Source organism: Lampris incognitus, chromosome 8 (assembly GCF_029633865.1).
Source record: "Lampris incognitus isolate fLamInc1 chromosome 8, fLamInc1.hap2, whole genome shotgun sequence".
NCBI classification, from domain to species: Eukaryota; Metazoa; Chordata; class Actinopteri; order Lampriformes; family Lampridae; genus Lampris; species Lampris incognitus.
Genome location: NC_079218.1, coordinates 20,677,979 through 20,705,533, shown reverse-complemented (window position 1 = coordinate 20,705,533; position 27,555 = coordinate 20,677,979). Strand labels below are relative to the sequence as shown.

General features: G+C 42.3%; 1 protein-coding gene across 2 annotated transcripts; it reads left to right on the top strand.

Moving 5' to 3' along the window:
- Positions 1 to 1,252: 1,252 nt before the first annotated feature.
- Positions 1,253 to 26,770, top strand: LOC130116685 (ion channel TACAN-like). 2 transcript variants are annotated; one of them, XR_008810598.1, is made up of 12 exons: positions 1,253 to 1,475; positions 14,755 to 14,873; positions 15,058 to 15,189; positions 15,473 to 15,532; positions 15,634 to 15,726; positions 16,066 to 16,155; positions 17,028 to 17,093; positions 18,395 to 18,456; positions 18,567 to 18,659; positions 19,598 to 19,733; positions 22,629 to 22,697; positions 26,398 to 26,464. XR_008810598.1 is itself a non-coding variant. In XM_056284678.1 (12 exons), the coding sequence occupies exons 1-12, from the start codon at positions 1,398 to 1,400 to the stop codon at positions 26,509 to 26,511; spliced, it is 1,041 nt and encodes a 346-aa protein (XP_056140653.1). In that variant the 5' UTR covers positions 1,253 to 1,397; the 3' UTR covers positions 26,512 to 26,770. The 2 variants fall into 2 exon arrangements, 1 of the variants encoding a protein (XP_056140653.1); XM_056284678.1 differs by having other exon boundaries at positions 19,598 to 19,662; positions 26,398 to 26,770.
- The last annotated feature ends 785 nt before the right edge of the window (positions 26,771 to 27,555 follow it).

The window sequence follows — 27,555 nt, the reverse complement described above, 5'->3', positions numbered from 1 at the left end:
AAGTAATTTGCCATATCAGCATGTTTTAGAGTGATAATATTTTATTAGGGGAACTTCATAGTTTAAGGGGAAGGAGTGTAGTAGACCAACAGTGCTACCTAGTGGTGGTTAAGCTAGGCTCTCATATACCCCGGATGTTGACTGCTGCGACAGTCGGAGAGTTGCAATAAAGAGGACCAGACGTTGGGAATTGGTCTCCGGCTCAAATCACTGTTATGGATATATTAGCAGTATAAGATACATCCAGATAATATAGCGAATATATTACATCCACTTTATCTGAGTGAGGTCATTTTCAACTGTATGCTTTCAAAATAATGCACTCAATCCTAAACATACCCAACCTCCACAGTGTCACTTATTCAAAATCCACCCCCCCCCGCCTGAGTTTCATTACCTTGCCTAATCTGTTCTATCTACTTAAAATTAACAAAATATTTCAAATGTCTCCAAGTCCCAGATCCCTTCGTTAGTATTGCTACGTAAAAAACGTTCAAAATCGGCTCCGCTATTATAATTTTAATGTGACATGAATAGCTAACCTTTGAGCAGACGTAAGTGAGCCCGTGGCTTCATGTTTAAGCTTATAGTTTGGCCTTCTTTATAATTTGGTCCATATGAAGACTTTTTTCCCACTGCAGGTTGGCTGATTGTAGTTTCATTGATTATTTTGCAACCGGACAATTGTTTTATTTTCCTGCTTTTTCAGCACTTGATAATTTTTTAAAAATGTTATGTTACTCTGAGGTGTGAAAAATATAAAGTGTAAGACTAAAATATGCAGCCATTGTCCTTGAACCATGCTCAACAAAGAATGCAGCGTCCTGAATGATGCTACGTTTAAATAATCCTGATTTCATAAAAGCATAATATGAGTACTAAAGTCTCGGAAGGGGTTGCCTAAAGATAGCCTCAGACCTTCCCACAATGTATGGAATATCCATCCATCCATTTTCCGAACCGCTTATCCTGCTCTCAGGGTCGCGGGAGGTATATTCCAGTCTTGAGGACGGAAATAATCAAAATGAAAAACCTGAGATACTTTTAATATACTTCTAATGCGCACTAAAATTATGGAAACTAATTATGGTGGTTTATGAGGAAAAAGTTGATTACTCTGCCCGAATGACGTAATGTTGTCTCTAACTATAGAGGTCGGCCCCCAAGCAGCTGTTTGGGGACGCTGATTGGCTAAGACTGTGGAAATGACTCCAAGAAGAACAGCGGGACATTTCATTGGTGTAGGCGGGGATCGATAACGGCACGTCGTACGTCGCAGAAATGACAGCACGTACAGCTTTGTCCAACTGTTGCACGGCGGAGGGAGCCATTACACCCACTCACAGGCGCTTTAATTTGTCAAGAGTATAATACAAACAAAATAATAATTTAAAAAAATGTTGTTCAACCCAACCGGTTTCGCCGAATGCTTACAAGAATGGGGGGACTTGGAGAAGGACTACCAGCAAGTTCAGGTAGGCAGCCTCTTCGCGAGGGGTGCTAAAAATTGGACGAGGGTGAAAAAGGAAGAAGTGTGGATCACGCCATGCCATTAAGAAAGACAGCTGCTCCCTCCCCCTCCCCCTCCCCCCAAAAAAGTGAAATTTCGGCCATTAAAAGCGAGACGACATGGATCATTCGAAACTGGAGTCATAACTCGCTTGTTTTCATATGTCAGATCATGGGGGGGAGACCTCCTGGGCTGAATTGGCGCCCCTTTAGATAACACTGGATTCAGACTGGGGGGCGCATGTGCCAGGTTGTTGTAATGGTATGGGCATTTTGTAGCAGCATTATTTGCTACGTCAATCATGTGTTTGCTGTGGCTGGGTGTTTCAAAGGTTACCTGGAAGGCAAAACTATTGGTATCTCTGAATATCCTAATGTTGTTTTCGACATCGGAGGACAAATGATTAACAAAATGATTTACAGTTTTGATGGTGGTCGCGTTTGCTCAGGTCCTAGGCTGTTCAGGTGGCGTCTGGACGCTGCTTAGCGTCCTCGTCACATTCTTCTTATATCTTATAATTCTGTTACAATTCTGTTATCCTTTTTCAATGCTGTATTCTGTAAATTGTGTTCTATTCTGTACACACAACTTCCATTGCACGTCTGTCCGTCTTGGGAGAGAGATCCCACCTTTGTCTCTCTCCCTGAGGTTTCTTCCCAAATTTTCTCCCTTAAAGGTTTTTTTTATTTTTTTAGGGAGTTGTTCCTTATCCGATGCGAGAGTCTAAGGACAGTATGTTGTGTTTCTGTAAAGCCCCCTGAGGCAAATGTGTGATATTGGGTTATACACGAAGGTACACGCCAGTTATAGATGTAGAAGACACAAATTATGTACAAGAGTACACTGCTTGCAGTGGACCATGTGCAAATGGCAGTAACCACTGCCTCTATTGTTTACCCAGAAATATATCAAGAATATATATAAATGCAATATGGACATAGATATACATACAGTAAAGTGCAGTGCAGGAGTTCTGGTTGTACGGGACAAGTAGTGTAGCCTATGGCCAGGGTATGGATGGTGTGTGTGTGTGTTTGTGTGTGTGTGTGTGTGTGTGTGTGTGTGTGTGTGTGTGTTCTTAGTATGTTCTGTGACTTTTTATACGATATAGATCTCATGTAAAAACACAAGATCCTGGCTCCATCTGTTTCCATGGCTTATTAAATCCAAAATCACTTTTTTGCTTGTAACAGCTAACACTTGGGGGTGGCACGGTGGCGCAATGGTTAGCGCGGTTGCCTCACAGCAAGAAGGTCCTGGGTTCAAGCCCCAGGGTAGTCCAACCTTGGCGGCCATCCCGGGTCATCCTCTGTGTCGAGTTTACATGTTCTCTCCGTGTCTGTGTGGGTTCCCTCCAGGTGCTCCGGTTTCCTCCCACAGTCCAAAGACATGTAGGTCAGGTGAATCGGCCATACTAAATTGTCCCTAGGTGGGTGTGTGTGTGTGTGTGTGTGTGTGTTTGTGGGCTCTGTGATGGACTGGCAACCTGTCCAGGGTGTCTCCCCGCCTGCTGCCTAATGACTGCTGGGATAGGCTCCAGCATCCCCGCGACCTTGAGCTGGATAAGTGGTTTGGATAATGGATGGATGGATGGATGGATCACTTTTTTGCTTTGATTTGTTTTCAAGCTGCTTGTCTTCTAACTCATGAAACTACTACTACTACTACTTTCGGCTGCTCCCGTTAGGGGTCGCCACAGCGGATCATCCGTTTCCATTTCTTCCTGTCTTCTGCGTCTTCCTCTGTCACACCAGCCACCTGCATGTCTTCCCTCACCACATCCATAAACCTCCTCTTTGGCCTTCCTCTTCTCCTCTTCCCTGGCAGCTCCATATTCAGCATCCTTCTCCCAATATACCCAACATCTCTCCTCCACACATGTCCAAGCCATCTCAATCTTGCCTCTCTTGCTTTGTCTCCAAACCGTCCAACCTGAGCGGTCCCTCTAATATAATCGTTCCTAATCCTGTCCTTCTTCGTTACTCCCAGTGAAAATCTTAGCATCTTCAACTCTGCCACCTCCAGCTCCGCCTCCTGTCTTTTCGTCAGTGCCACTGTCTCCAAACCATATAACATAGCTGGTCTCACAACCATCTTTTAAACTTTCCCTTTAACTCTTGCTGGTACCCTTCTGTCGCAAATCACTCCTGACACACTTCTCCACCCACTCCAACCTGCCTGCACTCTCTTTTTCACCTCTCTACTGCACTCCCCGTTACTTTGGACAGTTGACCCCAAGTATTTAAACTCAAATGCCTTTGTCACCTCCACTCCTTGCATCCTGACCATTCCACTGTCCTCTCTCTCATTCACGCATAGGTATTCCGTCTTGCTCCTACTGACTTTCATTCCTCTTCTCTCCAGTGCATACCTCCACCTCTACAGGCTCTCCTCAACCTGCACTCTACTCTCGCTACAGATCACAATGTCATCCGCGAACATCATCGTCCATGGAGACTCCTGCCTGATCTTGTCCGTCAACCTGTCCATCACCATTGCAAACAAGAAAGGGCTCAGAGCCGATCCTTGATGTAATCCCACCTCCACCTTGAACCCATCTGTCATTCCAACCGCACACCTCACCATTGTCACACTTCCCTCATACATATCCTGCACCACTCCTACATACTTCTCTGCAACTCCTGACTTCCTCATACAATACCACACCTCCTCTCTCGGCACTCTGTCATAAGCTTTCTCTAAATCTACAAAGACACAATGCAACTCTTTCTGGCCTTCTCTATACTTCTCAATCAACATTCTCAAAGCAAACATCGCATCTGTGGTGCTCTTTCGTGGCATGAACCCAAACTGCTGCTCGCTGATCATCACCTCTCCTCTTAACCTAGCTTCTATTACTCTTTCCCAAATCTTCATGCTGTGGCTGATCAACTTTATACCTCTGTAGTTGTTACAGTTCTGCACATCGCCCTTGTTCTTGAAAATCGGTACCAGTATGCTTCTTCTCCACTCCTCAGGCATCCTCTCACTTTCCAGGATTGTGTTAAACAATCTAGTTAAAAACTCCACTGCCATCTCTCCTAAACATCTCCATGCCTCCACAGGTATGTCATCAGGACCAACTGCCTTTCCACTCTTCATCCTCTTCATAGCTGCCCTCACTTCCTCCTTGCTAATCCGCTGAACTTCCTGATTCACTATCCCTACATCATCCAACCTTCTCTCTCTCTCATTTTCTTCATTCATCAGCCCCTCAAAGTATTCCTTCCACCTTCTTCGCACACTCTCCTCGCTTGTCAGCACATTTCCATCTCTATCCTTGATCGCCCTAACTTGCTGCACATCCTTTGCAGCTTGGTCCCTCTGTCTAGCCAATCGGTACAAGTCCTTTTCTCCTTCCTTAGTGTCTAATCTGTCATACAACTCAACATACGCCTTTTCCTTTGCCTTTGCCACCTCTCTCTTTGCTTTACGCTGCATCTCCTTGTACTCCTGTTTACTTTCTTCATCGCTCTTACTATCCCACTTCTTCTTTGCCAACCTTTTCCTCTGTATAATTTGCTGTACTTCCTCATTCCACCACCAAGTCTCCTTGTCTTCCTTCCTCTGTCCTGATGACACACCAAGTACCTTCCTAGCTGTCTCCCTCACTATTTCTGCAGTGGTTGTCCAGCCATCTGGCAACTCTTCACTACCACCCAGTGCCTGTCTTAACTCCTGCCTGAGCTCCACACAACAGTCTTCCTTCTTCAACTTCCACCATTTGATCTTCGGCTGTGTCTTCACTTGCTTCCTCTTCTTGGTCTCCAAAGTCATCCTACAGACCACCATCCGATGCTGCCTAGCTACGTTCTCCCCTGTCACCACCTTGCAGTCTCCAATCCCTTTTAGATGGCGCCTTCTACATAAGATATAGTCCACCTGTGTGCACTTTCCTCCACTCTTGTATGTCACCCTGTGTTCCTCCCTCTTCTTGAAATATGTATTCACCACAGCCATTTCCATCCTTTTCGCAAAATCGACCACCATCTGTCCTTCCACAGTCCTCTCCTTAACACCATACCTACCCATCACCTCCTCATGACCTCTGTTCCCTTCACCAACATGCCCATTGAAGTCCGCTCCAATCACCACTCTCTCCTCCTTGGGTACACGCTCCATCACTTCATCCAATTAATTCCAGAATTCTTCTTTCTCTTCCATCTCACACCAAACTTGAGGGGCATATGCACTGATAACATTCATCAACACACCTTCGATTTCCAGCTTCATACTCATTACTCTGTCCAACACTGTCTTCACCTCCAACACACTCTTGGACATACTCTTCCTTCAGAATTACCCCTACCCAATTTCTCCTCCCATTCACACCATGGTAGAAGAGTTTGAACCCTCCTCTGATGCTCCTGGCCTTACTCCCCTTTCACCTGGTCTCTTGCACACAGTATGCCTACCTTTCTTCTCTCTATCCTATCAGCCAGCTCTCTCCCTTTACCAGTCATAGTGCCAACATTCAAAGTTCCGACTCTCACCTCCACACTCGTACCCTTCCTTCTCTCCCACTGCCTCTGGATATGCCTTTCCCCCTCTCCTTTTCCTTTGCCCAACAGTAGCATAGTTTCCACCGGCACCCTGTGAAACAATGAATTCTTTATAAGAATCACTGTTTATATTGAAATAATGAATTCTTTATAACGCTCAGTGTTTATACTGAAATAATGAATTCTTTGAACACTCACTGTTTATACTTAAATAATGAATTCTTTATAACATTCACTGTTGGTGGCGGTCGTTGGTAACTCGGGCCTCAACTGATCCGGTATGGAAATCGGATTCATGATCTGCATTTGATTTGGCAAAGATTTTACACTGGATGCCCTTCCTGACACAACCCTCCCCATTTATCCGGGCTTGGGACCGGCACTAAGAATGCACTAGCTTGTGCATCGTCAGTGGCTAGGTTAGCTCTACCCTGACAGGTAGGACCAGATATTTCGAGGTAGTCTGATGTCAGTCGGCAGAAACTAACAAATTGTCAAAATCAGAGGTGCATTTCCACATCTCTGGTTTCAGAGGCACACCCTCCCTCATATTGCCTCCCACCCCACAAATCGACATTTTTCGAAATTATGTACCGGGCACAGACAAGCTGAAACTGTGTATAACTGTGAATTGTAATGTAATTAAGATGCTCACTTATGGGGGGAAGAGGTGGAAGAAGGGGGTGTATCTCTAAAATTGGGGTATTGGAGTTACATGATTGACATTTAGTTGAAAAGATAACATCTGCACTCCATATTTATTTACCGTCCTAACTAACTAACCTCTCCATGTTTATTTACATAACAATGTGGTAGAATAGGGCAACTTTTTTCATTGTTTTGTCTAGAAATATTTTCCTCTAACAAATGGATCTACAACAGCGGTCGGGAACCTATGGCTCGCGAGCCATATATGGCTCTTCCGGTGACGGCATATGGCTCCCAGACAATTTTGAGTTGAAAAAAAAAATCAGTTTGGAACTGATTTTTTAATATTTGTGATATTTCTTAATAATACTGTGTCATTTTAAAGTAAACAGAAATTAGTTTTGAAGATAAATTTCACGGGTCACCCGTGGATCGGGTCGGGAACCAATGGCTCGCGAGCATGTCCGGGTCATTGTAAAGGTGAAGAAATCAATTTTATCAGATAGCCAACTAGTTTATCCGCTTCAACCCTTGTAACGGAAAAGATGGCGAAAAGAAAAAAACACGGTGGTTACCGTGCATTCCAGGCTGCGTGCACAGAGGAATTTGCATTTGTGGAGAGAGCAGGATCTGCGGTATGTCTAATGTGCAATGATAACATTGCATCGATGAAACGGTCAAATATAAAGCGGCACTTCGATACGCACCATGCAGCACCAGAAGTCGCATTAAAAGTAAGACATATTTAATTTATTATACGTTAAAATACTATATGGCTCTCAATGAAATATATTTAGAAATATTTGGCTTTTATGGCTCTCCCAGTCAAAAAGGTTCCTGACCCCTGATCTACAACAATACAAAACAATACAAACAGGCGTGGAAAAATTAAGGAGCTACCAGATTATCAAAGAAATTTGTACATTCAGTATGCTTTGTAATTCCACATACAATTATGGCAACTGAAGGATAGGAGGCATTGCCCAAGTAAAAGTCATGTGTGGACTTTTGTCACTCTTTTATTTTGTTGATGTAGTTTATGAAATGTTTCAAAAACGTCAGGGGAAAAAAAAGAGTAGATTTTTTTCTACAGTAGCAGATTTTACATTTTTTGTAGGCAGAGGTCATTTCAGAGAGCTGGGTTTGGAAATGGGTCTTTTGACTGTCACCAAAAGCCTTCTGCTGGTGGCTGACAATGGTGCCCCCTCCATCCTGATTCTCCTCGACCTCAGCTCAGGATTTGACACCATAGATTAAAGCCCCCTGGGACTACGTTGGGCTCACTGAACTAGCCTTCAGCTGGTTTAGCTCATACCTTACCAACAGAACTGATTTCGTCTCCCTAGGGGCATCAAAGCCCCAGATCCACTCTTGTCTCCTGCAGTGTCCTACAGGGATCTGTCCTTGGCCCCATCCTGTTCACCCTTTACATGCTCTCCCTTGGTCGTGTCAACAGCCAGCACAGAATATCATTTCATTACTATGCTGATGACACAACAACTGTACATCATCCATCCAGCCATTATCCAAACTGCTTATCCTGCTATCAGGGTTGCGGGGATGCTGGAGCCTATCCCAGCAGTCATTGGGTAGCAGGCGGGGAGACACCCTGGACTGGCCAGCAGGCCATCAAGGGCTGACACACACACACACACACACACACACACACACACACTTTCTTTTTTTTAAGAAATATATTTATTGAATTTTGTTTGCAAATTACATCAAAACAAGTAATAGCACAGTACAGCAAACATTTTCACCCCCCTCCCCATAACCCCGTCCCTATAACAAGTAATACAATTCAAAGCAGGGTTAAAGAAGATAATAAAAATAATAAAATAAAATAATAAAAAATTCTTTCACAGACTGATTAGAGGGTGTGGTTTTTTTCAGTTGCTTTTACGCATATAAACAATCAGATAGAGTTGTTCTACTCCCCCAGAGCTTGTTCTTGCTGAAGCAAGTTACCAACATTAGTATTATGTCTTAAGAAGTACAGAAACAATCCCCAGATTTTGTCAAAAACACTTTGTTTACGTCTAACAATATACATTATCTTTTCCATTGACATGTTTGAAACCATTTCTTTAACCCACATTCTTGGTCCATCAACACTTTTCCAATTAAGAGCAATTACACGTTTTGCTTGTAATATACACATATCTATAAATCTGAACTCATTGCTATGTAAATGTGGGATGGTAGGATATAAACCAAGAATAAAAAGCTTTGGACTCAATGGTAATTTCTTTGACAAAATTTGATCAATCATATCAACAACATCTTGCCAGAAGGTTTTCGCTTCCACACATTCCCATATACAGTGAAACAGCGTCCCCCTTGCCTCACTACACTTAATACAGGTATCCGGAATATTGTCATTAAACTTGTGCAATTTAACAGGAGTTATATACACTACCGTTCAAAAGTTTGGGATCACCCAAACAATTTTGTGTTTTCCATGAAAAGTCACACTTATTCACCACCATATGTTGTGAAATGAATAGAAAATAGAGTCAAGACATTGACAAGGTTAGAAATAATGATTTGTATTTGAAATAAGATTTTTTTTACATCAAACTTTGCTTTCGTCAAAGAATCCTCCATTTGCAGTAGTTACAGCATTGCAGACCTTTGGCATTCTAGCTGTTAATTTGTTGAGGTAATCTGGAGAAATTGCACCCCACGCTTCCAGAAGCAGCTCCCACAAGTTGGATTGGTTGGATGGGCACTTCTTGCGTACCATACGGTCAAGCTGCTCCCACAACAGCTCAATGGGGTTCAGATCTGGTGACTGCGCTGGCCACTCCATTACCGATAGAATACCAGCTGCCTGCTTCTGCTCTAAATAGTTCTTGCACAATTTGGAGGTGTGTTTAGGGTCATTGTCCTGTTGTAGGATGAAATTGGCTCCAATCAAGCGCTGTCCACTGGGTATGGCATGGCGTTGCAAAATGGAGTGATAGCCTTCCTTATTCAGAATCCCTTTTACCCTGTACAAATCTCCCACCTTACCAGCACCAAAGCAACCCCAGACCATCACATTACCTCCACCATGCTTAACAGATGGCGTCAGGCATTCTTCCAGCATCTTTTCATTTGTTCTGCGTCTCACAAACGTTCTTCTTTGTGATCCAAACACCTCAAACTTGGATTCATCCATCCACAACACTTTTTTCCAGTCTTCCTCTGTCCAATGTCTGTGTTCTTTTGCCCATCTTAATCTTTTTCTTTTATTGGTCAGTCTCAGATATGGCTTTTTCTTTGCCACTCTGCCCTGAAGCCCAGAATCCCGCAGCCGCCTCTTCACTGTAGATGTTGACACTGGTGTTTTGCGGGTACTATTTAATGAAGATGCCAGTTGGGGACCTGTGAGGCGTCTGTTTCTCAAACTAGAGACTCTAATGTACTTATCTTCTTGCTCAGTTGTGCAACGCGGCCTCCCACTTCTTTTTCTACTCTGGTTAGAGCCTGTTTGTGCTGTCCTCTGAAGGGAGTAGTACACACCGGTGGAGGAAATCTTCAATTCCTTAGCAATTTCTCGCATGGAATAGCCTTCATTTCTAAGAACAAGAATAGACTGTCGAGTTTCAGATGAAAGTTCTCTTTTTCTGGCCATTTTGAGCGTTTAATTGACCCCACAAATGTGATGCTCCAGAAACTCAATCTGCTCAAAGGAAGGTCAGTTTTGTAGCTTCTGTAACGAGCTAAACTGTTTTCAGATGTGTGAACATGATTGCACAAGGGTTTTCTAATCATCAATTAGCCTTCTGAGCCAATGAGCAAACACATTGTACCATTAGAACACTGGAGTGATAGTTGCTTGAAATGGGCCTCTATACACCTATGTAGATATTGCACCAAAAACCAGACATTTGCAGCTAGAATAGTCATTTACCACATTAGCAATGTATAGAGTGTATTTCTTTAAAGTTAAGACTAGTTTAAAGTTATCTTCATTGAAAAGTACAGTGCTTTTCCTTCAAAAATATGGACATTTCAATGTGATCCCAAACTTTTGAACGGTAGTGTATGTACGCATCAGCCATTTATATTGTAGAAGCTTTAGGTTGCTGCTAACTGTCTGTCTCTGGGCCTCTTTACATACCTCACTCCATTCTTCTAAAGATATGTCCTCCTCTATATCTCCTTCCCATAATATCAGTTTTGTCTCTGACTATTCATCAGATCCAGATACAAATAAGTCATACATAGTTGAAATTAAACCTTTATCATAAGTGTTTTGTGACTGCAACTTCTAATATAGAAATGGTAGGAATGTCTAATGAATGGCTTTGACAGGATGATATAAAACTCCTTAGCTGAAGATATTTGAAAAAATGATTCCTTGGAATGTCATACTTGGTAGATATTTCCTCAAAGGACATGAATACTTCATCCTCCTCCCTGTACATGTCTTGTACTTTCCTTAACCCCTTTTCAGCCCATAATTTAAATCCCCTATCATTTTGCCCTGGTTTGAAATTGGCATTACCCCAAATAGGACTGAAGCGTGACCGGGACATATTTATATTCAAATACTTACAAGCATCGAACCAAACATAAATCATATTCAATATTATAGGGTTGTCTGTATTTTTCTTCAGATATTTACGGTCTGCTGAATACAAATACAGGTGCAATGGTAAGCCCGGTTTAACAGAGCAGGCTTCCAGATCAATCCAAGCTGGGGGACTTCCAGATGAGAAGTAAAACATAATCGACCTTAATTGTGCTGCCCAGTAATACCATTGGATATTTGGACATTTCAGACCTCCTCGATTATATGGTAGATAAAGTAAAGATAGACGTAATCTAGGACGTTTATTTTGCCAAATAAAGTTGGTAAACAGTTTCTTGATTTTCGTGAACAAAGATGAAGGAGGGGGTAGGGGGATATTCTGTAACAAATAAAGAAATTTGGGAAGTATATTCATCTTTAGGATATTAATCCTGCCGATCATTGAAATAGGTAAGGATGTCCAACGCTCTATCGAAGCAATACTAGCGTCCAGGATGGGCTCATAATTTGACTGAGCAATCTTATTCACCTCAGGGACAATTTTTATCCCCAAATATGTAAATGTGTCTGTTGGGTTGAACCTCCTAGTCCCTCGCCATAACCGGAAGTCCACACACACACTTTCACACCTAGGAACAGTTTTTAGTACAGCCAATTCACCTGACCTGCATGTCTTTGGACTGTGGGTGGAAACCGGAGCACCTGGAGGAAACCCATGCAGACACGGGGAGAACATGCAAACTCCACACAGTGGATGACCCGGGAAAACCCCGAAGGTTGGACTACCCTGGGGCTCGAACCCAGGACCTTCTTGCTGTGAGGCGACCGTGCTAAACACTGTGCCACCATGCCGCCCAACTGTACAACAAAACTCCCCAAATCCATCTGCTGTCTTCACATGGCTCAACATCTGCCCTAAGAAGATAAGGACGTGGATATAGCACAACTACCTTCAGCTAAACAGCAGCAAAACTGAGGCCCTTCTCATTGGCGCCCATCACCAGATAAACTCTTCCACAACCCCCCTCACTATTGCTGGCCAAACAATCTCCCTTTCCTCCTCAATCACCAACCTCAGTATCAAGGTTGACCCCTCCCTGACCTTTGATTCCCACATTAAACATCTCTGCAAGACCTCATTCTACCACCTTAAAAACATTGCCAATCTCCATTCCACCTTCACTCTCGCTGATGCTGAGAAGCTCGTCCACACATTTGGCCCCTCAAGGCTAGACTACTGCAATGCACCCTTGATTGTGATTCCAGGCAGGAGCCTCCAGAAGCTCCAGTACATCCAGAAAAGTGCTGCCAGCATCCTGATGAGAGTGCAGAAACACCGCCGCAACACCCCCACCCTGGCTTCCCTGCACTGACTTCCCATCTCCCACAGAATCAACTTCAAAACCATTCTATTAACCTTCAATTGCATCCACAGCAATGCACCACCATACCTCAAAGAACTGCTCACTGCCCACAATCCCTCCTGTAATCTCCAGTCTGGCAGCAGCTTGCCCCTCCATACACCCAAGACGAAGCTCTGCTCAACGGGAGACTGGACGTTTTGCTCTGACACCCCCCATCTCTGAACGCCCTCCTGGACCACATAAGGGCTCCCTAGATTCTGGCCTCTTTTAAAACTAGCCTTAAGACACTTATTCAGAAAAGCTTTTAATTTAACAAGGTAATATTTTTTATTATCTGTCTCTATTGCTTTAATCCACTGTCAACCACTTTGAGATTGTCTATGACAATGAAAGGTGCTATATAAATAAAATGTATTATTGTTACAAACATGCTGTGCCACGGATAAATGAGTGGAATCTGAACTTTCAAAGATTTGCAATTCCACTTTTGGTTTCATTTCCCATTTGTACGGTCTAGAAAACAAGTTAGAGACTCTCCTTCATAAATGTTTAGAAATGCTCATAGCCAAAAGGTAATGGGGCTAACGTCTTTTCTGAAGTCTTTCATTCATCACACAGTCATGCAATGTCTTTATAAATCCTATTTATTATTAATAAAAAGTGAAATCATTTGGTATTTACAATGGACCAGGAATGAAATCTTGAAGTTTCCCGAAATGTGCTGTTACATGATTCTTTTTTTCCTTTGGACCCCCCCTTTTCTTTTTTACCCCAGTTGTACCTGTCCAATTATCCCACTCTTCTGAGCCGTCCCGATCGCTGCTCCATCCCCTCTGCAGATCCAGGGAGGGCTGCAGACTACCACATGCCTCCTCTGATACATGTGGAGTCGCCAGCCGCTTCTTTTCACCTGACAGTGAGGAGTTTTGCCAGGGTGTCGTAGCACATGGGAGGCTCATGCCATTCCCCCCAGTTCCCCCTCCCCCCTGAACAGGCGCCCTGACCGACCAGAGGAGGAGCTTGTGCAGTGACCAGGACATATACCCACGTCTGACTTCCCACCTGCAGACACGGCCAATTGTGTCTGTATGGACGCCCAACCAAGCCGGAGGTAACACAGGGATTCGAACCGGCGATCCCCGTGTTAGTAGGCAACAGAATAGACCACTATGCTACCTGGATGCCCACTCTTATGTAATTCTAATGCACTCATTTGCTCACCGAAGGAATTCTGTTGTCAAAATGGGTTACAATCCTGGAGATGTGTGTGTGTGGTGGGGGCGGGGGATCATTTTTAAATGTAGTAGAATAATGGTAGCTTGTGGAAAAAAAGTTTTTTTACTTGGTGTCAAATCTGCAAATATCAAAACAATTAAGAGTTGGAAGACCAAATTTCTCTTTCAGTTGATCATGTGATGCAAATTGATTTTTAATACAGAGTCTTCAAAAAAAGCATTGACCCCTCATTATTTTTGCCCTGCTTTCGCTAAATCAAATTGAAGTGTGTGATAATGGGATTTTATTTTACTACTAAGAACCATTTTGTGGATCTGTTGAGACTAAGGTTTAGCTCTTTGGCCTAAATGAACGTGAAACATACCAAACATCAAGAGCAAGATGGATAGAGATATGTGCAGGTTAGAGAGCCTGTTTCAGTCAGCAAGAGATCAGTGTTGAGTTTGAAAATTTGTGTTCCAACAGAACAATGACCCAAAGTACACAGGAAAAAGTACTAAGGAATGCCTTAAAAAAATAGGTTAATATTCTGGGATGGTTGAGCAAAAACCCAGCTTATGGCTACAGCAGTGTTTGGTGGGTCCACCCACACTTTTGCATCTCTGTTAGCTTCAAATTTTTCAACTAGCTGTGGGCAACCATTAGCTGATATTGAATCTGAAGTGATCCTCTTCTCCATCCTGATGGCGTAGTAATTTTCATCTGCAACACCACTGAAGTATATAGAGAAGGAAAATTAACTGAACCAACTGAAAGGTAAAACAGTAGAAAATGAATAATTGTTGAATTGTGGAGGAGAGCGCTTTCCTAGTACATCTAGTGCATTCATACTAACCACCCACCCAAATAGGTAAACCTAAAACTGTGTTCATGTCTAGAAGCTCACAGCAAAAAAAAAAAAAAAAAAAAGTGAGAAAGTCTTAACTGAGAATAAATATTATTCTTGTTGTCTGTCTCTTTTTCTGGTAGGAGACGCATCGGCTATATAAACAGAAACTTGAGGAGGTAACCAGATTGCAAAACAACTGTTCCGGTGCCATTGCACGTCAGAGAAAGAAGCTGAAAGAACTTGCTGCGTCGCTGAAAGAGTAAGTATACACTGAGCTGAGCCAGCTTCTTTACAGTACCTTATGATTTGACTTATGATTACATGACTTATGATTTGCAAAAAAAGAAAAACGGAAGGTGCCTTTGCCTAGATTTATAGAAACAAACCGCTTTGCTTTCTAGCCATGATATCTGTGAGATCATACTATGCTTTTCTATGTTTAGATGCAAAGAAAGACATGGAACAGAAAAATTAAGTCCAGAGGAAATGAGTGCCTTAGATGAAGTCCAGGATGCGATCAAGGACAGGCCGAATGTCTTCCTCGAGATGGAAGCTTTCTTGCCAAAGAAGAACGGGTTCGATTATTTTCATGATTTATCATACGTCTTTTGATTTGCAAAATGTCATTCCGCATATAGATTATTAATGAATCTTCGTTTTCTAACATTCAAATTCACAAACTGCTGGTGTTTGTAGTGTGGAGGCTCATGTTTGTTGCTACAGATAATTTCATTTAAATTTGCATGCAGTTATGTAATTGTTAACTAAATACACATTTTTAGAATGCCAGAATAGAATGATGGTAAAAGGATTCCTGGAATAACTTGCACTGCTTTGCGTCCTTTTTTTTTTCTTCAGGTTATACCTCACACTTGTCCTAGGGAACGTCAATGTGACACTCCTAAATAAACAATCCAAGTAAGTCACTTTGTCTTGAAGAACACAAGAATACTATTACCACTACATTATAAGGTCAGCATCAACTAAACGTTAATTATTCTGTTCCTTCTCCCCCAAAGATTTGCCTACAAAGATGAATATGAGAAGTTTAAATTAGTGGTCACAGTCATCATCTTCCTGATCTCCTTCTGTTGTGTTTTGTTAAGCTACAGGTAAAGCTTCCTGTTGTAAATGGCCTAGGCTGCTGTTCATGTGTGCTCAAAGAAAAATGTTTTAAAATTGTACTGTCAAAAATATTTGGCAGGCTCCTTTCATGGTGTAGTGTTGATAAATTTCAGAATAAGATATGAAACCTATCAGTCTTACATCATCAGTCTGATGTATATGTAATATCTCAAGTCAAGTATTGCTGAATAAATTGAATTAGACATTTTTTCTCCAGGTTTGCGGAAATTTGAATGTTTGAGTGTGTGAAATTTCCTTTCTAAATGTGTTTTTTTGGGATTGTTGCCAGTGGTTTTCTAATGTATGTTTTTGTCCTTTTTTTTTAGAGTCTTAGATGCCCTGTTTAACTTCCTGCTAGTGTGGTACTACTGTACACTAACTATCCGTGAGAGCATCCTCATCAGCAACGGCTCAAGGTTCAAAATTATATTACCATCTCTGTTGGTGTTTTCTGATAATGGGTAATGTGGTCAGATAGAGACGAGTTAGAGGATGCACGTCCTGGAGAAAATGTGTGCACTAGGTGGCGCAGATGGACGTATTCCCTCCAATATATTTTGGTATTTGCCTTTCATTTCTAGAGGAAATCATTTTTTATGAAGTACGTTTATTTTTTTGTAATTTTTTTTTCAGTAAAGGATGTATGACATTCAACCTGTCACCTCTAAATGAGTCTAAAGATACAGTGGAAGGGCAGACTTACAGTGCCATGATTTTTTTATGGTTCGATAAACGGAGATAACATGATCCTCTTCCACCTTTTATGTGACGCGGTCAAACGTTTTCTTTGGTAACAGTGTCATACATGTGAAGCACTACTGGTATTAAGCAAATAAGGGCTTGGTGAATTTGTGTTCAGTAAACTTACTCCATATCTGTTCAGTAGTCATGAAGCTTAAAGGGCATATATCAATAAAGAGTTGCAAGCAGCTCATATTGAGAGGAAAATGTTGAATTAAATATGTTTTAAAAGTATAAAAATTATCAAAAGCTTGATACGTTTGCACATTGCCTAAAATATCTGAACACTTGAGTAAAACTGGTAATAGAATTAGTGTACAAGGTTAAACTTTGCCAGATTTATCATCATGGTGTATTTTAGCATCTTGATGGAGGAACCGTGCAGAGCGCTTGTTACAAGGAGAGCCCGTTTCCATTCAGAAATGTCAGAAAGTTGCGGGAAGTTCAAATTAAAAGTCAAGAACTTCACAGGAAGTTCAAATTAAAAGTCAAGAACTTCACAGCAGCTCTACATATCCCTCAATTGCTGTCTTCCATGTTGTTTCAGGATCAAGGGCTGGTGGGTCTTTCATCACTATGTGTCAACTTTCCTATCTGGTGTCATGCTCACTTGGTGAGTCATATTTATATATCTATAGGCCACTTAATGGTAATATAGTTACATTATTATTATGCTAACTGCTTAGTGATAATATATCATTATTATAACACATAATCGATACTAATTGTTTCTTTGGACAGTGAAAAGTGTGTGAGTTACAATCCTGAAGCTTGTTGCCTTTTTTAATTTACCAGAATCTAGGGTGACATGAGGTAATTACAGTGGTTTTTGAAACAGAATATCATGGTTGAACCTGGGCTTCAGCTATTAATGATAAACTTGACTTGACTTGATGTAGTTAGTCTCAGTCGATAAAGGTCTTGTAAGAGCTTGGTCCGCTATATCTGTCCTCCTTAGCATTTTAGTCTTCAAGATCAATTTTACAGTTTTTAAAACTCATTCCATTAAAGCTCAAATATTTAGGAAAAGTCACGTAAAGACAAGACTGTTGCATTTACAGTGTCCAAGAAAAAGTTAAAAAAGTAATACTCCATTAACCAAGGTCTTTAGGCTTTCTAATGTTAAGTACTGCTCCCTGAGCAGCATGGTGGCCCAGTGGTTAGCGCTGTTGCCTCACAGCAAGAAGGTCCTGGGTTCGAATCCCAGGCTGTCCCAGGTCCTTTCTGTGTGGAGTTTGCATGTTCTCCCCGTGTCTGTGTTGTTTTGCTCCGGGTGCTCCGGTTTCCTCCCACCATCAAAAAGACATACATGTTAGGGTTAATATTCCTGCCTGTGCCCCCGAGCAAGGCAGTGGAAAGAAGAACTGGAGTTGGTCCCCAGGCGCTGCAACTGCCCACTGCATCTATACAATAGGATGGCGTAAATGCAGAGAACAAATTCATTGTAATCGTACGATGACAAAATAAAATGCATTTCTCTCAGCACAATAGTCTGGGTGAACTAAATGCACAGTGAATAATATTAATAAACGTATATAGCACTTTTCTTACACTCAAAGTCGCTTTACAATAAATGGCGGTGAAACAAGACAACAGATAAGCATAACACAGACATACAGGGGTGGATGGGAAGGGGGGGGTGGCCAAACATCCCAGAAATTGGAAGTGCAGAATATGTGTTTTCTATAGAGGTAAAAATATGACTTGGCTCTGTGATATCCTCTTTGTCTACGATAACCTCTGACAGGTTAGTACATTGGATCAGGAAGTGGTTTAAAACACTAGTCAGTTATCTTAGTTGGTCTCAAGGGTAAGACTAAGCTTAACTTTGGAATTATGTACAAAGATTGTTACATCACATCCTGTGTATTGCTAAATAAGTCTAATGTAACCAAATGTCCACTTTATTCACAGGCCTGAAGGTGCTCTTTACCAGATGTTTAGGAATCAGTTTCTAACATACTCCTTATACCAAAGTAAGACACTCTGGTCAAACCTCAACATTAAAACATTCAACATACAACTGATGACTTACAATATAGGGTCATACTGTTGTTAAGTTCATTCCCCTCGTCTTTTTGCGAAGGCTTTGTCCAGTTTCTACAGTACTACTACCAGAGTGGCTGTCTGTACAGGCTCAGAGCATTGGGAGAAAGACATAATATGGACTTGACTGTTGGTGAGTACATAGAGTACTTGTAGTCACTATTGCTGTTTTTTTTTTTTTTTTTTTTAAATTTTATTTTATGTTATTTGTCTGATATCAACCACACAAATATAACAAGGTCACATAGCATCACCGATGCGGAGCACAACTCTCTTTGTGTGTTCTGTTATTAAGGAGTTGTTGGCTTTGAGAGTTTTTCTGTGTATGCGCGATCTGTCATGGCATACACAGGGTTCCCATGCGTTTTGCAAAGCCAGAAATTTGAAGACTAGTTTTCTAGTCATGAAAAACACCTGGAAATGGCTGAGCATGGTCCCAAAACATTTATTGTTCATTTTCACATGTGGGTCAGTTCAGGATGAAGGTGTGTTCAGACTGATGTTATATATAGTTCATTTTCAAAAAAGGTCAGTCAGCAATTAAATTGATTTTCAAAAAAATATAATTTTCATCCATTGCCTACCAACACGGGGATTGCCAGCTCGGATCCCCGTGTTACCTCCGGCTTGGTTGGGCGTTCCTACAGACACAATTGGCCGTGTCTGCGCGTGGAAAGCTGGATGTGGGTATGTGTCCTGGTTGCTGCACTAACGCCCCCACTGGTCAGTTGGGGCACCTAATCGGGGGGGGGGGACTGGGGGGGCATAGCGTGATCTTCCCATGCGCTACATCCCCCTGGCGAAACTCCTCACTTGTCAGGTGAAAAGAAGTGGCTGGCGACTTCACGTGTATGGGGGAAAGCATGTGGACGTCTATAGCCCTCCCCGGATCGGCAGAGGGGGTGGAGCAGCGACCGGGACTGCTCGAAAGAGTGGGGTAATTGGCCAGATACAATAGGGGAGAAAAATAAGAAAAGAAATTTTCCTTATCCAGTCTTCCATTGGTGTTAAATGTAGCTGGGTTCCTCACCTTCATTTCCCATCCTCTCACCTTCATTTTTTCTTGTCCAGAGGGTTTCCAGTCCTGGATGTGGAGAGGTTTGACCTTTCTACTCCCCTTTCTGTTCTTCGGTCATGTGAGTGTCCTCTCCCAGTAGTGCTCTTCTAACACCTTTGAAAACGGTTCAGTACATATGCAGTTCTAACAGTAAGTACTACTTCTGATGACCAGGCTATGTACTATAACATGCGATGTGCAAAAGATATTTTCAGTGCACTAACTACATTCAGAAGCATATCTGCAAGATATTTTCAGTGCACTAACTACATTCAGAAGCATATCTGCAAGCTAACATTGTCATATGTCTAGTCGTATCAATCAGCATCTGAGCTTGGTTAACTTCAGTATGAAATTCATCACACTGAGTTGCTTCTCATTTTTCACTCTTATTTTGAAGTTAGTTTTCCTACAATGTGCGGTATACCTTTTCAGACCTGGAAAAGAGTATAACATTTGACATATTCTGTGTGCTTTTGTTGAAGAAAAAATGTACGACTGAACTGTTACTTAAATAACCTTGTGATCGGAATTTACCAACTAAAATACATCTTGGGCTCTAGCTTCCGGATGGCACAAGGCTGGCAGTAGTGCTAACACAGACGAAGTAACAATTTTGTTGGACGCAAGGTGGTTTTTCTCTCGCCTGGTTGTGTTTGCTCATTTCCGGGCTCGCCATGTCATTGCGTGTGCTGAAATGGGCGTGGGGACGCAGTAGAGGATGTGTCAGTCAAAATCAGGTGATGCAGTGCTAGTTTGGTGTCAAATAAAACCGAATATTACGCCTGCGTCTCCACCTGGTCAGACCAGGTCTTATCACAGACGCAGGTGTTGTGTGGGAGTTTCCGGGCTTTAGATGAAGGTGCACTAAGCATAGACTTATCCAAAATCACAGACGCCACCTTTGCATATGTTATACATATATTTAAATTGTGTACTATTTCCTATGATGGACTGGCGACCTGTCCAGGGTGCCTCCCCGCCTGCCACCCAAAGACTGCTGGGATAGGCTCCAGCATCCCCGCGACCCTGAGTAGGATAAGCGGTTTGGATAATGGATGGATGGATGGATGTTTGCCTATTTTGTGAATAATTTAACTAACGACTACTGTCCTAAACCTTTTTAATCACAAAACAAAATATCTACACATTTGTCATTGTCTCCCAAAATAAAAGTCAATATGTGTCATTTCGCATGGAAACAACATGGTGACGGAGATTTCAATATTTCAATTAATCTCATTCAACCTGAAAGAACAAACTGATTGCCTTGAGTAATTGATCCGTGATCACAACTATTTAAGGTCCCCTGCTTTGTTCATGTAATGCACAGGAAAGAGGGAAAAATGCTAATGAGAATGAAGACACGTTAAACGGTAGCCTGTCAAATAATCATGTTTGCATGTTGTCTCATATCACAGTGGAATTGGTGTTAATGTCTGTTGTTTGCACACTTCGTGACTCTGCACCTCCCAAACAAGAACATCAGTTTCCTCCTGGGAGACGCTTTTCTGCCTTAGCCAGTCTGGACTTCTGCTGTCCATCACGAAATTGGCAGTTCGCCATAACAGAGAGCACGTTGCTTTTAAAGGGAATGAGAGGAGCTGATTTGATTGGCTGCAACTGAAGATATCCCCCACCACTCCCACTGATCATTTATTCCTTCTAATCCAATCCCTTTACAACTGCATCTCCAATTCGCCCGATTACCGCCAGCGCAGCATTTCCCCGAAATTAGCAAAAAAGTATTGGCTATACCTTACAGTGTTACAATGTTACAATTTCATTTAGCAGACGCTTTTATCCAAAGGGACGTACATCTGAGAGTTAATACAACACAAGCAAGGATCTAGTCAGGAGGCGACAACGCAAGTATGTGCCAAAAAAAACAGGTTCAAGTCCGATAGGACATAGGTGTCAACAGGCAGTGCACAATGGCAATATATGGAAGTGACATTTTTTTTCTTCTAATATTAATACCATCAGGTGTGGAGGTGTTCATGAAAGAGCTGGGTCTTTAGCTTCTTCTTAAAGATGGAGGGGGACTCAGAGGATCGAATGGAGTTTGGTGGTCGTTCCACCAGCAGGGAAGTACAGAAGAGAAGAGTCTGGCTAGTGACTTAGGGCCCCGTTGTGGCGGAAGTGCCAGGCACCTTTCATTAGCAGAGCGTAGTGAGTGAGACTGGGTGTAGACCTGAATGAGGGAGTTCAGGTAGGCGGGAGCTGTTTTTGTTGCTGTTTTATAAGCAAGCATTAAGGTTTTGAATTTGATGCGGACAGCAACAGGGAGCCAGTGGAGGGATATGAACAGCGGAGTGACATGTGCTGGTTTGGGTTGGTTAAAGACCAGACGCGCTGCTGCATTCTGGATCATTTGCAGAGGTTTGAAAGTGCATGCAGGTAGACTTGCCAGTAAGGAGTTGCAGTAGTCAATGCGTGGTATTACAAGAGCCTGTACCAGGAGTTGTGCTGCATGCTCAAACAGGTGTGCCGTGAACTAGCACCAGCACCTTCGACTGTGCAATGACCCGGAAGCTAGAGCCTCTTGTCTTTCACAACCAAGGCATACCATCATTTGATATCTCTGTGTTACTGTTGACAATATTATAACATCAATATTATCAGCAGGGTGTTGCCCAGCCAATGTGAATGCTAACTTGATAGCTCCAAAAACTCAAGAAAGCTCTGTAATGGTTTTGTGGCTTTAGTTTTCATTGTTGAGGTCCAGTAGTAACATTGTGGGCACATTTCACACTGTTTTAGACAGCTTTGCTAATGTATGGATATTTTACTCCACCACAGCACCTTTAGTGATGATTTTTTTTTTTTCAAGATTTCAGTTTTGGATAGACAACTAACACTTAGATCTCATACTAGGAGCTAAGTCTGTCCATCAGTTCCCCTTTTCTGGTTTTTGTTTTACTGTTCATGATCCTCATTGTAAAGATTGATGACCATAAAAGTATTAGGAAGGTTTATTATTGACTAATGATAACAGGGTAATCGCGTCAACCCATTTATGACTGCCTCTCCCTTGTGTCACAGTTCTGGCAGCTCTACAATGGCACAACGCTCTTCAGAATGGCCCAGCTTCCTGAATGTAAAGAATGGCAGGTTAGTGCCCTTCACACCATCACTTAATACATTCAGTTTTGAACTCCCAGCACAGCATGGAGCCCCCAGCAGAGAGCCCAAATACTGATTCTGTTCATTAAGAATGTTATTAATCTGGCATCCGGGTAGCGTAGCGGTCTAGTCCGTTGCCTACCAAAACGGGGATCGCCAATTTGAATCCCTGTGTTACCTCCGGCTTGGTCGGGCATCCCTACAGACATAATTGGCTGTGTCTTTGGCTGGGAAGCCGGATGTGGGTATGTGTCCTGGTCACTGCACTAGCGCCTCCTCTGATCGGTCAGGGTGCCTGTTCGGGGGAGGGGGAACTGGGGGGGATAGCGTGATCCTCCCACGTGCTACGTCCCCCTGGCGAAACCCCTCACTGTCAGGTGAAAAGAAGCGGCTGGTGAATACATATGTATCAGAGGAGGCATGTGGTAGTCTGCAGCCGTCCCCAGATTAGCAGAGGGGGTGGAGCAGCGACCAGAACGGCTCAGAGAGCAGGGTAATTGGCCAGGTACAATTAGGGAGAAAAAGGGGAAGAAAAAAAAATGTATATGCATATATACACTCACTGGCCACTTTATTAGGTACACCTTGCTAGTACCGGGTTGGACCCCCTTTCGCCTTCAGAACTGCCTTAATCCTTCGTGGCATAGATTCAACAAGGTACTGGAAACATTCTTCAGAGAGTTTGGTCCATATTGACATGATAGCATCACGCAGTTGCTGCAGATTTGTCGGCTGCACATCCATGATGCGAATCTCCCGGTCCACCACATCCCAAAGGTGCTCTATTGGATTGAGATCTGGTGACTGTGGAGGCCATTTGAGTACAGTGAACTCATTGTCATGTTCAAGAAACCAGTCTGAGATGATTCGAGCTTTATGACATGGCGCGTTATCCTGCTGGAAGTAGCCATCAGAAGATGGGAACACTGTGGTCATAAAGGCATGGACATGGTCAGCAACAATACTCAGGTAGGCTGTGGCGTTGACACGATGCTCAACTGGTACTAAGGGGCCCAAAGTGTGCCAAGAAAATATCCCCCACACCATTACACCACCACCACCAGCCTGAACCGTTGATACAAGGCAGGATGGATCCATGCTTTCATGTTGTTGACGCCAAATTCTGACCCTACCATCCGAATGTCACAGCATAAATCGAGACTCATCAGACCAGGCAACGTTTTTCCAATCTTCTATTGTCCAATTTTGGTGAGCCTGTGCGAATTGTAGCCTCAGTTTCCTGTTCTTAGCTGACAGGAGTGGCACCCGGTGTGGTCTTCTGCTGCTGTAGCCCATCTGCCTCAAGGTTCGACGTGTTGTGCGTTCAGAGATGCTCTTCTGAATACCTCGGTTGTAATGAGTGGTTATTTGAGTTACTGTTGCCTTTCTATCAGCTGGAACCAGTCTGGCCATTCTCCTCTGACCTCTGGCATCAACAAGGCATTTTCGCCCACAGAACTGCCGCTCACTGGATATTTTCTCTTTTTCGGACCATTCTCTGTAAACCCTAGAGATGGTTGTGCGTGAAAATCCCAGTAGATCAGCAGTTTCTGAAATACTCAGACCAGCCCGTCTGGCACCAACAACCATGCCACGTTCAAAGTCACTTAAATCACCTTTCTTCCCCATTCTGATGCTCGGTTTGAACTGCAGCAGATCGTCTTGACCATGTCTACATGCCTAAATGCATTGAGTTGCTGCCATGTGATTGGCTGATTAGAAATTTGCGTTAACGAGCAGTTGGACAGGTGTGCCTAATAAAGTGGCCGGTGAGTGTAAATCAGGGTGCCTCCGTGGCCGAATGGTTACAGCGCACCCCAGATGGTCGCAACCGTCGCCGGTTCAATTCCAATCTTTGTTGCATGTCATACCTCTCTCTCTCTTTCTCTCTGTCTCTCTCTCTGTCTCTCCTCTCTCTGTCTCTCTCTCTTTCCCATTTCCTGTCTGCCTTTTCACTTTCACTGTCTTAATAAAGGTAAAAAAAAGGCTTTTTTAAAAAAATGTTAATAACCAACAAGTAAAATGTGAAGCTGGCCTGTGGGTATAAGTGACAGCCAACACAAATGGTGTATTTATTAAAATATGATTTGAGATTCTAACAAGTAAACTAGCAGGGCAAATGCAAAAATGTGTGATTCGATCTCTAAAGTTGACAAGGAAACTCTGTATCATAGATGAATGGATGAATGAATAAATTATTGAGTTGAATGAATGGATGAATGATGATAAATGAATGGATTATTGAGCATGCATAAAGACACTAACATAGATGTGAAGCACTGCTGTTACACTGCTGGTGGCACGGTGGCCCAGTGGTAAGCACTCTTGCCTCACAGCAAGAAGGTCCTGGGTTCGAACCCCAGGCCGTCCCAGGTCCTTCTGTATGGAGTTTGCATGTTCTCCCCGTGTCTGCGTGGGTTTCCTCCCACCATCAAAAAGACATGTATGTTAGGGTTAATACTCCTGCCTGTGCCCCTGACCAAGGCAATGGGAAGAAAAACTGGAGTGGGTCCCCGAGTGCTGCAACTGCCCACTGCTCCTATACAATAGGATGGGTTAAATGCAGATAACACAATTGTTGTAAGAATACAATGACAAAACAATGTTGCTTTCTTCTTTCTTTCTTTTTCTACTGAGTCCAATTGGGTAGGCACTTGTTTACATTTTACAATGGATTTCTAATATTCGAATGTCCTACCTCACTTAAGTTTTGGACCATTAAAGGTCTTAATCTGTAAAAACTAAAGGATTACTGTTGTAACAGCCAGAATCTCCAAGTATCAAGTGGTACTTTTTACCACTGGGTTTTTCTACATGTAATGTAATTGAAGTTTCTAATTTTTGTCAGGTGTAATAAAAAGATTGAAATTCAGTGGGGTGGTCTGTTAGTCGGTGTTTTAATTAATGTTGCTGTTCTACTATTGAGATGTAAAGCAACAGGCATGGGCGCAAGTACATGACTACTGGGATGGCATCCAGCACTTTACCTGTGCCCCCGTCCATAGGGTTAGTTGTTGTGTCAGGAAGGGCATCCGATGCAAAATTTTGCCAAATCAGTATGCGGACTGACAAGACCATACTGGATCAGTTGAGGCCCAAGTTAACAATGGCCGCCATTGGTGCTGTGCCCTCATAGGATACCAATGGAAACTGTAAAATCTCCTGTGGTGACCCCCGAAAAACAGGGAAGAAGCCGAAAGAAGAAGACGATTCTACTATTGAGCTGTATGCAGCTGATCAATATTATTTAAACATTCGAGAGGGCTGATGATGTCACAGTTCAAATCATGTTACCGCTTTCAACCACCTTGCCAACACTTTAATCTAGCCCACTTTTCATTTTCTCCAGGAAATGTAGTTTGCAGTTCCCAATGTGAGCAGTTGTATTTATGTGCTCTGTAATGCATAATTAGTTTAAAGACAGAGTAATAACCTATTTATTGCACAATATTCGTTGTGTCATTCTCTCTCCAAATGATAAGCTCATCTGTCAAGTACTGATTGCTGTCCTGCTGCAAGAAGCATTAAAAATGTTTTTTATTTTTTTATTTTTTAGGGGGGGGGTGGCATTATATTGTTTTCAGAAATGTTACATCTTGACTGTTTGTCAAGATGAGAACAAAAGAAAATACTGGTCTGCTGTCATGTTTGACTTGTCAATACAATGCCCTTTCTTTCTTTGCCTCAGGTGGTGATGTGCGGCTGTTCCTACCTGATGCTCTTCATGGGGAACTTCTTTACCACACTGGGAGTGGTTTACCAGAAGTACATGAACAACAGGGACAAGTCCAAGAACCTCTAAGTCTGAAACAGTCAAACATGGAATGTGGAATGTACAATTTCACTTGGGTTCATTCTCAAGCTATAAGTCGATTTAATGAAAGTTGTCCTTCAGAATCGTGTCGCTCTGATGCTCCTCTTTGTTTTATATGTCCTGGTAATTTCAAAGCACTTTCAAAGTCATTTGTTTGTACAAAAAAAGGCCATCACAACATGCTATACTAAAAGCTAATGGAGATGACTAATAAAAAAACACAATAAACGGGTCTCACCTGGTACGATTTAAATATTGTGTTATTATGAGTCATAATCATTGTTATATTGTAGTTTTACAGTTATTCCCAAATAATGGAATAATGTCCTATATCAAAAAAAAGAGCCAACAGCCTCATCACTGGTGTCTTATGTTTAAATAGGGTTTGGGTACAGTCGTGTTACAGTCAGGATTAAGGTGAATAGGTGCAAATAAGAAGCACAGACGGTAAAATTAACAGGACAATACGATACAATATCCAGTCTTTATCGATTACCAACACAAAAAGGTACACAGTGTATGTAATGTACATGTGGATAACACGAAAAGGATGAATTGCAGTAGGCATGACTAAAGAAAGATGAGTCTTGTCCAGTCTTAGAAACATCCAATATTTATATTTCGTTATTCGTTATTTTGCTTTTTCTAAAGGCACATATACCAAGAAACGCTACCAAAGATGCATCTTGTCTATTGGTTATAGTAAATCACAAGCAGAAGCTGATGATAACAATGGAGATGCTATGCTGGAGGTTTATTACAAAAACTATATTAGGTTACACCGCATTACGATGCCACTAAGATATTATCTGAGTCGGTCATAGTTGATGCTGATCATACATTTGTGCAGTTACAGACAAAACAAACTTAACGATATTATATATCTATGGAGATAGATATTTCATAGTTCATTGCAGCATAGATTCTATAAACCCTGCACATTCACAAACTACTCTGATTTGGATTTGCAATAATTTTTCCCAAAAAAAATTGGCCAATGTAAAAATGAAGTCTTCTTCGGTGGAAACAAGA

Excerpts from the sequence above, each read along its gene's own strand:
- LOC130116685 (XM_056284678.1), top strand. The coding sequence starts at position 1,398 with ATGTTGTTCAACCCAACCGGTTTCGCCGAATGCTTACAAGAATGGGGG. Across the intron at positions 15,533-15,633 it reads CTCCTAAATAAACAATCCAA|ATTTGCCTACAAAGATGAAT; the intron begins GTAAGTCACTTT and ends TCTCCCCCAAAG. Across the intron at positions 15,727-16,065 it reads TGTGTTTTGTTAAGCTACAG|AGTCTTAGATGCCCTGTTTA; the intron begins GTAAAGCTTCCT and ends CTTTTTTTTTAG.